The 10,807-nt window shown below is 41.1% G+C and overlaps 1 protein-coding gene across 1 annotated transcript; it reads right to left on the minus strand.

Moving 5' to 3' along the window:
- Positions 1-1,516: 1,516 nt before the first annotated feature.
- LRIT1 (leucine-rich repeat, immunoglobulin-like and transmembrane domains 1) lies at positions 1,517-10,575 on the minus strand. Its single transcript, XM_010014493.1, has 4 exons — positions 10,401-10,575; positions 7,176-7,642; positions 4,841-5,146; positions 1,517-2,487 (listed from the first exon to the last, which is right to left on the minus strand). The coding sequence occupies exons 1-4, from the start codon at positions 10,520-10,522 to the stop codon at positions 1,517-1,519; spliced, it is 1,866 nt and encodes a 621-aa protein (XP_010012795.1). The 5' UTR covers positions 10,523-10,575.
- Positions 10,576-10,807: the final 232 nt, after the last annotated feature.

Here is a 10,807-nt window from a genome sequence, read left to right on the forward strand (position 1 = left end):
TCTTAACCTACACTGTACATACTCATCCAGAATGTGAGTAGAGACCCTTCCAATAAATTTAGAAATACACATTTCAAAACAACTCAGCAAGCTTTATCAGTTAACATTTCAACTTGGCTGGATCCCTCCCATTCAACATTTGGCAGAACATAAATAATTTTCTTCATGAAGAATATTTATTCCAAAGAGAAAAACTTTATATACAGTATTACTACATGAGGGACTGGAGTGGAAAATTATACAGCTGGGAAGTGCTTTGTGATAAGCACTCAGATCCAGATTCCAGTGGAGCTGCAGGACTTGACTTAAATAACTAATTAGCTCACCCTGACTGTGAAAGCACATTTAGATGAATATTAGGTTTTTTCAGGGTTCTTGAACTTGTAAATTGTTTGAAACCCAAAAGCCCATGCTGAGCCTCTGCCATTACTGATGCAATGGTGGAGTATGGCTCATGTGTGCCTGGGCAATAGCCCTCCACTACCACATCACATACCCCTGCTCTGCACAGAGCAAGGTATTTTCACGACCAAACCACAAGGAACCTGACTGATCCCTCTGGTCTTCACCACCAGTTTTGTCAGGAGATCCATCAGCAATGACAGGGCTGGTCTGGAAGATTCTTGCAGAACTGCCTAATGCAGGTTTTTCAGAATGATAACAAAGCATTACAACACCTCACATAATTTGCAGAGTAGGCTATTGTATGATTTTTAACTAGCACAACTTATATAAATCTACTCTATTAATTACAATACAGCTAGAAAATGCCAGTTGGGATTGATACTGAAAGACCTCTGCAGAAAGATACTGTATCTTAAGAACAGAGTTTAGGGCCAAAATGAAATCACAAAATGCTCTTTATTATGTATTCTTAGGAATGGGTTGGGTTTTGTCTCTTGATTTCTATCTATCTATCTCCTTTGTACATTTCCCTGAATGCAGAGCAGAGAGCTGCTTTTATGTTGGACATACTAGAAACAGTTGCTGTTCATCTGTCTTCAGTGATATATTAAGCATCAAGCCACATGTCTCATGCAAACATGGGGGATGTAAAAGGTAAGAAGACCCTCAATCTTTACTTTCATAGACATTTATATTAAAATTACTAAACACTTCCCTGTTGTCAACCAAAAAATATCAAAAGAACTGAAAATGAAATACTTTTAGCATATTGCAGAGCAGGTACTAAAGAACATCAAGTAGAGTGCACTCAGAAATGTTGCTTAGTGTGCTCACACCCAGTGTGCACACTTCATCTTATGAATATAAAAGTGGTCCAGGAGAATGAGGCCATTGTCATAGAAGCTTTTGACTGGGTACAAAACAGCAAACCCTGTGTAGGATGAGCAACATGTTTCTGTAAAGCTTGGCCATCATCTACTCTTTTGCATCGTCCTCCAGAACATGACACAGACAGAAGCACTGACAGGGTGGCCTGCAATGCTGTAGCAGAGAGTTTTATGTACAGCCATGTGCTTTCCATCTAGTGAGCTGACAGCCAGTCTAGTTATCGTCAGCAAAAGTATTCGTTAGGTTGCCCCTCTATCTTTGGTATTGCTTCTGAATCCACACTGGATCGGGCAGACAACAGCCTGTTCGACTCATCAGGGGTATGTCTAGTCAAGTATTCTCCTTCCACACCTTTCACCTTGGCCCCAGGAGACAGGCTTTCAAAGGTGACATAGGACTCCTGAATTTCCTTGGGTTTCCGCACAAAGCATTTTTTGCAGCGCCTTTTCAGTGCCCCACAGCAGACCACCAGTGTTAGAGGAACAGCAATGACACAGGCCACACTGATGACAACCACATTGATGAGCTTCTGGGTCCCTCCTGCGCTGGCAACTTCATCTGTGGAAAATATGATGCATTGCTCTTTCCTGGGGATCAGCCCTTTTACACAGACACACACAATGTATTTGGTCTTTGGCAGCAGCCCATAAATGGTGACCTTGGTCTTCCCTGGCTCCACGTTGATCCGCCGCATGTCCCTCTCTCCAAAGATGGCATAGAGGACACTGAATACCGTTGTGTTCTTTGCCAGAGGCGCCTTCCAGGCCAGGGTGATGCTCTGGTCAGTGTCTCCTATCACCCTGACGGACCTCACCATTCGCTCTGGCTCCTGCTGAGCAGTAGGCGGGCTCACCAGCAGGTTTCTGGAGTTGCTATCTTTTGCCATATCTGGGAAGATGCCCTCTCCAGTGCCCAAGGTAGGCACAGTGGAGGTGGTGATAACGTACCTTGCCACTAGCTTGTCATTGTAGGCAGCTGCTTCCATCCCACTCGCCTTTCCGCTCCATGTGCCTTTAGCATTAGAGCTGGGGTCATCTGTGCTTTCTGAGTCTGTGATGATGAGAGATATGAATGCCTCTGTTGCCCCCAGAAAATTCTTTGCTTTACAGATGTACTCCCCAGAGTCAAGATAAGAGACTACAGGCAGGCCCAGAATAGACCAGCTCATCCCATCACTGGAAATCTCTTGGTGAACTGCAAGGAAGGAAATATGTAAAATAAATAGGCAATAATCAATAGAATTAATAACAGGGTTTCTAAAATCCTAAGATTCAATCAGCCTCTGCTTGATAGAGTAGAATCATTTCTTTTTGCCACCAAGACACTGCAAAGTCAAAGTAAGTTCAAGAAAAGGACAATAATACTAAAATTAAGTTATGTTTGGGATTTTCACTGTTCCATACCAAATATATATGAAGCATTTTATGCCATTTCCTCCAAACTGACAATCCGAAAACAAAAGTAAAGGTCCTTCCATTAAAAAAAAAAAAAAAAGAAGAAAGAAAGAAGATTAAAAGCTCTTATGTAGGTACCATACTTAAAGAGCAGAAGCAATAGGCAGTAACACAATCTATCTAAACATTAGATGCAGTCCTCTGAGTCACAGAAAATACAAATAGTGGAAATTTTCTTCTAAAAACCTATATGGACTAGCCCAGACTATATGGAGAAAAATAGCTGAAAAACAATATCCATTTTATTGTTAAATTAGTGCAGGTTTTCATGTTGACCCAAACACAGGGAAGTCTGATCACTTACCACTGAATCATATATACACAGCTGAGTGTTGATTTTCTCACCTGGTTTACCAGGAGCCTAAAACTAACTCTTTTTTGCCTTTTTTTATTTGTGCAGAAAAGAAGAGCAGGGATCAGGAAAAAAAGTAAAGCACCCCCTCTGTTATTTGACCAGCCTCCTTAGGATGAGCACATACTATCTCTGCTCTTTCCCATTGATGGGTAAAAATCAGGGAGATGTCTGAAAGGCAAAGGTAAGACAGGATGCAAACTCCTCCCAGATGCTCATGGGGTCAGGATTCAGCCTTGGCAACCAGGACACGTTCAATGGCAATAAAATACAATGGCAGCAGAACTTACTTTTTCAGTTTAATTATTTACTAAACGGGTATATTAAAAAAACATAAGGCTACTGGTCTTCCTATGGCACTTAGCCGTACATGCAGACTGTGGGCTGTTTCTCACTCCTTTCTATTCACAACACTAGTATTTCAGTCATGTTATAGCATTGGCACAGAAGCACAGAAGCTACCATTGTTGAGAAATTATGTATATTTTCAGCTAACATTTTATTTGAAGATGCTAAAGTCTGATTTAATGGGGCACAAAATACATCATAGAAAGGTTACAGGGGACCTTAGTGCACAGAAACAGGGAGAGAAAATTTTTCTTTCACAGCAGTAGAACCACTTGTAATAAATACGCCTTCTTGGGATCTGCACAAGTCATTGCTCTGTTGTACATGATGTGCAGGATATAGCAGAGCTGCTCCTCACAATGATGTCTATCCATTTTGCTGTGAGCATCCCTCCTACACTTGAAAGAGAGCCACAACAAAAAATAAAACAGAGAATGCTTTCCTGAAAGTGTATGTAGAGTTTACTTTCAGCTACAACTGAGAATGATGTATTTTGCCTTTAGTGCAGCAAAGGTTTCTTCCCTGAATTTCCCATGCATAAAAGGAACAACATCATAATTTTAGGTCCAACCATTCTAATGAATGGAAATGAAAACATGATCAGTCACAAAAACAGTGGCTATTTGAAAGTTTCCTCCACAAGAACTGTGAGCACAGAAGAGAGACCTGGTCGGTGTTTCTCCCACAGAGCATTTTCCCAAGAGACCCTATCAATCCATCACAAAAGAACCATATCTTGGAAGCAATGTCACTGAGGTATTGCATCCTTCAACAGTTTAGTGGTTTTTTTTCTCTTTTGATGTATCAGTAAGGTTGCATGTTTGCAACATTCTCTTTCTTTGACACAGCAGATTTGAATCCCAGTTGAATTCACATCAAACATCTCTTTGCCAGAGATGTTTAGTAACAGATTAACAGTAGCTCATCATTAGTCTCAAAGACCTGTAAAATAATTCAGTGGGAAGCCTTTTCAGTGACTGAATAACTATCAAACTTAAAACAGCCTCTTGTTACAGCTGGACATACTTAATTTCTTCAGCTCCAACAGATTTGCAGAAAACCCCTTGACTTGTCTCATTACCACAACTGTTAGGAAACAAAGCAAAACCAATCTTTTACATGACAGTATTCATCTATCTGATGATATTTACACCAACATGTAAGTAATTTTAGTCTATAGAAAAGTCACAATGCAATAGTGAATTACAGAAGATACTATCGTGAATTACAGTGAATGTTAATTTTGCACCACTTTCACTTTTTGGGGTCTTTTATCAGTGGGAAGGATATACTGTCATGGAAGCTTCCATTTGCTGTAAAGTCCATAGAAAATAAAGGTGCAGGTCTACCTCACTCATTCCACGTTCAGGAGAAAAGCTTAAACCAAACCCACCTGTGCCATTTAGCTGAGCACCATCAGCTCTTCTCCAGCTGAGCTCAGGAATGGGCACCCCCGTTGTTCCGCATCGTAGTAGCACAGTGCTGCCCAGGATGGTCTTTACTTTAGCTACAGATGTATGTACAATGGGGCTTTGACACTTCCTTAGCTCAACTTGGCTGAAGTAGACTCCTGCAAGGCTCCGAGGGGTGAAGCATTTCAGCCTGGGCTCAATGAATGCTATGTTAGGAGACTGGAAATTTAGGAAATGGACCATTTCATACAGACTGCAGTCACATACCCAAGGATTGTCTTGCAAGCCTGTCAAAATAAATCAGAGAACTAAGTCACTACAATAGCACCTTCTGAGGCCATTGCATACTATCTTCCCTGGGCTTGGAAAGGGATTTGAAAGTGGGGGACCTTGGTGGGAGGGCACTTCTTATAAATTAATGTATTAAAGTTAAAGGGACTAAGTAAAGAATGGAAGTTCAGCTTGGCTTTGTGGCTTGTGGCATTTTTGCTATGAGCTTACTTCTGACTTCATGCACAGTTTGTTGTAGATTCCCTGGCAGATGCCCCGGCAGATGCCCCAGCCCCAGCTGGTGCTGTGGCACCCCCAAAGCCCTGGCATTTGCTGCCCTGTATGGCAAAATCTTGTGGGTTCATGTGGGTGATCCTCATGTGCAAAAGCTTGCAGCCTTGGCACAGACTATAGACAGCAGGTTACCACTGGAGGTACTTCTTGAAGTAGCCTACAAGCAAGGGATCTAAAAAGCAGTCACAATGATGCACTGTAGACAAAGCAAGGGACTGCGCTGACTCTTTGCTATTCATGGATTTTTTTATACCTCCATGAGAAGCAGTCATGAGCAGAGTGAAACAGAAACGTGCAGCTGTGTTCTCCCATTCTGTTCCTGTGAGGGACATGTGTTTCATATACCTGGTCCCTATGGTGTCAGCAGGATAGGACCTAAGAGCTGGAGCATCTATACATTACAGTGTTAATCTTTGCATTATAGTCATTTGCCTACATTAATTTTTTAGGATCCTGGCACAAGCAACCTATGCACAGCTGGCTATGTAAACACTCATGTTGGCCATGAGCATCAAGGCATGAACTGTTCTTCTTGACATAATAGTCTCCTAATCTATATTTAATGGAATAACACTTTCACATGTAACTTGACTCTAGAGAAAAATAAAGAGTATGATCAAGGCAGTGTCTTGTTATGTCACAAATGAAATGGGCAATCCCAAACTACCAGCTTTGGCTTAAAGAACTTAGTACTGCATCTGGCAAAACAAGATGACAAGAAACCTGCTCCTCTCCTGTTGCTAATGAAACCTTAAACAACATTTGTTAAGGACACTACAAGCTTTGTAGGTGTCAGTTTCAATCTTCTTAGAGTCTTGCGTCTCTTTCCACTACATGTGGTTTTAAACACTTTTCTTCCCTAAATTTATCCAGAGAATATGGCTGTAGAGGCAGTACACACAGATGCACACAGCCCAGAGATCAGTCATTCAGTGGAGCTAGGTCAGCTCACAGCAAGGAAAGACAGCAGATGGCAACTCTGAACCATCGTCAAGCTGCCATGGATTTGAACTAGTGCATGATGACTAAAAGGCTGAGTAGTAATCCCCAGAACTAGTAAATGTTCTCAAAACCTCATCTGGGGATACTGCATCTGGGAAGATTGTAAGGTACCCTCTGCCACAAACATGAACAATTGCCGCAAAGCCATACTTCTGAGGAACCTAGAACTATCACCAAAAAGTGGGTTCTGGTAACTTTATAATACTAAAAAGACTTTAGGGAGACTAGGGCTTAATTTTGTATGAACAGATAAACAAGGCTCTGGAAAGAAACAAACTGGCAGTCCTGACCCATATTTTATGCTTAATGATGGCTTTATTCCTCTTTAATTTGGACATAATAAATATCCATCTTTTTATTTAATGCTGCTTAAAACGGATCTATTCCATAGCAACTGTTATTAGAAAAGAGCACAGGAATGCTGTGGAGCTCTAATCATATTTATATTTCTGTCAAAAATGGCAGTGTCAATAAATAAAAAGGGCTTGAGCAAGAGTCACTAGTTTTGTGTCACAGAGATTTGAGCAAGTGATGAAGTTTATGGTGTGACAATCCAGGTGTGGGGAGCCTGAGGTGAGTTTGTTAATATGTAAACAAATTTGCACACTTTATATGGGGTATTAAATTGTACACAGCAGTGTACCTGCTGTGGTAACCACAGTGGGTGAAACTGCTGCAATAAGATGCAGAGCTCCTGACATTTATGCCCCTGCAGAATGACCCCTGCAAAATGACGGGCACTTCTCTTACCTAGGATCATCTTGGAGTTATCATTTGGGAAGTAAGGAACAGCCTGGAGGTTGGCCCAGGTGGCGATAAGAGCCTGAGGAAGAGTCATCAGCTTATTGCTAGACAGGTCCAGGTATGTGATATTCTTGACATAACGAGCGGCATCTGGAGGGATTGAGGTGAGTTCGTTGTTGTGTAAATCCAGAAGTCTTAGCTGTGGCATGTCAGCCAGGGTTTCCCAGGGGAATGATATTAAGTCATTCCCATCCAGCCTCAGCTCCTGCAAGCGATGAAGGCCCTTGAAGGTGATCCCGCTGAGGCTGGCCAGGGAGTTATAGGGCATCCAGAGGTACTCAAGGTTGTGGAGTCCATGGAAAGCCTCTCCTGGCACCCTGCGGATGGCTGTCTTTTCTATCCGAAGCTTGGATGTATCTACAGGGATGTTCACAGGAGTGAGGGTCATCTCCGGGTCATTACACAGCACTGTCCTGGTGGGGAAACAAACACAGATGTGACTTCCTCATATTTTGAAAAGATTTTGACACTTTCTATATATGCAGGATTTTGATCTGCCTTTCTTTATTCGCAAGATTTCTTCTTGTCATTTCTTGCTGCTGATCTCTACTACATCATCACCGTAAGTACATCAACTTGCAGTAATTCACATGTACCTTTTGACTGCAGACATTGTAGTGTTATGCCTCTGCTGGAGTGGTGTGAGTCTAAGTCTGGCCCATGCAGTGCTCCCTCTTTTTTATTTTCATTTTTTAAGAGTACTTACGATAGACAGCAGTGACACCATTCATGAACAACAGAGGATTCTAGTGTGTTAAATCAAAAGGGTCTATAAATTGAACCACAAAAGACATACAGAAAGAAGCCTTACTGCCATGTGGGATGGCAAGAAGCAATACAGATTAAATACAGTACAGGATCTTTGATTCATGAAATAAGAATAAGAAAGATATCAACTCACTGGAAATACACTTCAGCAAGCTCTGCTTTACTATGAAATAGTCTGTAAGGTGTGTACAGTCATAGAGTCATAGAATAGTTTGGGTTGGAAGGAACCTTAAAGATAATCTAGTTCAAACCCCGCTGCCATGGGCAGGGACAGCTTCCACTAGACCGGGTTGCTCAAAGCTCCATCCAACCTGGCCTTGAACACTGCCAGGAACGGGGCAGCCACAGCTTCTCTGGTTAATCTCTTTCAGTGTCCCACTGGTCTCATAGTAGAAAGCTTCTTCCCCTAGAGTGACTACTAAGAGCCAATCTTCTACAAAGAAGTAGGCATATAAAGTTATGAGACTGAAATTGCAGAAAATTAACTCTGGAAAATACTATACTAAAACCAAGGCAGATTTATGTGTCTTAATCATTCCTTCGTATTTCTAATCTATAAAGGTCAAATCATGACAACCTTATGCTGCATTTTCAGAGCCTTTGTACAAAAATGGTGACTTTGACTTTGCCAAGATATGGGATTGTAGATAACCATGAGGAATGAAGGGAGTCAAAATAGGTCTCTCAGACTGGACTTTAATTTGCTTACGAGCAAGGAGTTCTTAACAAAATACAAAGCCACTTTACAAAAGGTAACAGGTTAGATAGGCATGTCCCACTCCACAAGCTAAACAAGATACTGTAAGAAATGTAGTGTGATCAGTCAAGTAACATTTTCTTATCATACTGCCTGGCTGATAAACAGAGTATTACAAAGCTGCCAAAACCAGATTGGGTTTGGCTGCAAGCAATTATTCCTCTACTATTAGCAAAAACAAATAACATTGCTGAACTGCTCATGCAATTTTCCCAGAGTTAAATGTTATATGAGCCTATAATTAAATTGTTAATTTATAATCAAAGCATAGTACATTAATCCAGCACTTTTATTGTGGCAATAAATCCTGCCTACCATCAGCTGAAAGTTGAGATGTTGAGGAAGATAAAAATCTATCAAATAAGAAAAATCCAGAAATCCTCTTTCAATAAAACATTTGCGTGTGTGTGTGCAGGCATGACACAAAAGGTTTGATAACAGAGGCATGATGGCAGTAAACCAGTATGCTTCTCATATTGTCCCTAAACTATGTCAGTGGGCACTGAACATTTAATCTATGGGATAATCTCCTTCTACTAGTAAGAAATATGAATCATAATGCAGAAAAAAGGTCATATGATGCTCCTTAATGGATATTTCCTCTATTATGTGTCTTACCATAATACAGTACAGCTTTTTCCAGTCAGTGAGAGGAAATTCCCCTGCGAACTGTGACATTCATGGAGCAATAATTGGTTCTCCCGCTATTGCACTCCCCTTTAACAATTGCAGATTACTGGTGTCTCTATCACACCTCGTACTGGGAAAGTTTCTGGTATTAAATCTATGGCACCATAAAAACAATAAGAAAGTAGATCTATTTCATGAGGATCCAAAATACAGGAGACAGCCTTTCATTTCAGTACCATGGTCTTGTCTAGGAAAGATTTCTTCCAAAGGATTTTGCAAATATTGCATCTCTGTCACAAAACCTTCTCTACTGTTAACCACACCTTATTAAAATGTAGCTTGTGTTCCATTTAAGTCAGATCATTACTTTGCAATTACCCTTCAGGAAGACTTTTTTATTGCAGTCCTCCAGAGAAATGTCTGTACAAGGGCATTGCATTCAAAAATGGATGTCCTGCTGGTCTTGTCTTCTTTTTTAACTGAAAGTTTACAGTTTGAGAATTATGTGAATTTGTTTTTAGTATTATTATTTTCTTTTTTTTTTCCTGTTAATTCTCATCTTGAGTCTGTTGCTTTACCTAAAATCTCCATCTGAAGGATTTTTTAAATAAATGGAACTGCAGTTTGTGGTACTGCAACATAAGCCAGATCTAGTTACAACTCAAAAACAAACGAGCAGAGCAGAATAAAGCTTTTTTAAACTAGCATTTTCAGTATAAAGGTAAAAAAAGAAAGAAAATGTTTAAATTTTATTCCATTTTGCCATTGCACCAGCAGTAGTTATGTCGCTTCTCACAGACGAGATGCCCAAATGCTTTCTCTGAAATCAGCTTACTATGTTTTTAGAAGCTAATCCTCTGCAAATAAAGCTAGAGCGCAAAGCAACTGGAAAAATAATGGACAGGGAGTCTGGAAGCAATATTTTCTCCTGCTAGCATCCTTACAGAGAAAAAGGAATAAAATCCCCAACACCCAGAGAAAGAGCAGCAACAACCCCCAGTGAGATATCGGCATACCTGGCTTTCGTCCCTTCGCTGAGGCTGTGGAAGGCACAGCTGCACTGTGACGGGCACGAGCCACCCGCCCGTGGCAGCCCTCCAAACGTTACACAGCAGAGCAAACTCACCACGATCCACATGGCTACCTGTGCATGGGAAGGACACCTGGGCACTAGACAACGTGGAGGGCTTCGCCTATTGTTTTATCCATTGACTGGTCACATCTTGTTAACTCCCTTTTGTTTTCAGCCACACTGTGATCTTCCAGCCCTCGCTGAGTCCATCAGATAAAAAAGGATAGGCAGGGATTAAGGATGGGGACTTGAGTTATTTTCATGAAGGTGCTTATTGCTTCCTGGAACCGTACTGACAGTATTTCTTCCCTCGGGGAGCACCATCAAAACACTCTCCTTGGACAATCCGTG

The sequence above is a fragment of the Nestor notabilis genome, unplaced genomic scaffold (assembly GCF_000696875.1).
Source record: "Nestor notabilis isolate BGI_N333 unplaced genomic scaffold, ASM69687v1 scaffold31675, whole genome shotgun sequence".
Classification (NCBI taxonomy): domain Eukaryota; kingdom Metazoa; phylum Chordata; class Aves; order Psittaciformes; family Psittacidae; genus Nestor; species Nestor notabilis.

Coding starts and splice junctions, on each gene's coding strand:
- LRIT1 (XM_010014493.1), bottom strand. CDS start 10,522: ATGTGGATCGTGGTGAGTTTGCTCTGCTGTGTAACGTTTGGAGGGCTG. Junction 5,147..7,175: donor TAACTCCAAGATGATCCTAG/GTAAGAGAAGTG, acceptor TTATTTTGACAG/GCTTGCAAGACAATCCTTGG. Junction 2,488..4,840: donor TGCTCAGCTAAATGGCACAG/GTGGGTTTGGTT, acceptor CCTTCCTTGCAG/TTCACCAAGAGATTTCCAGT.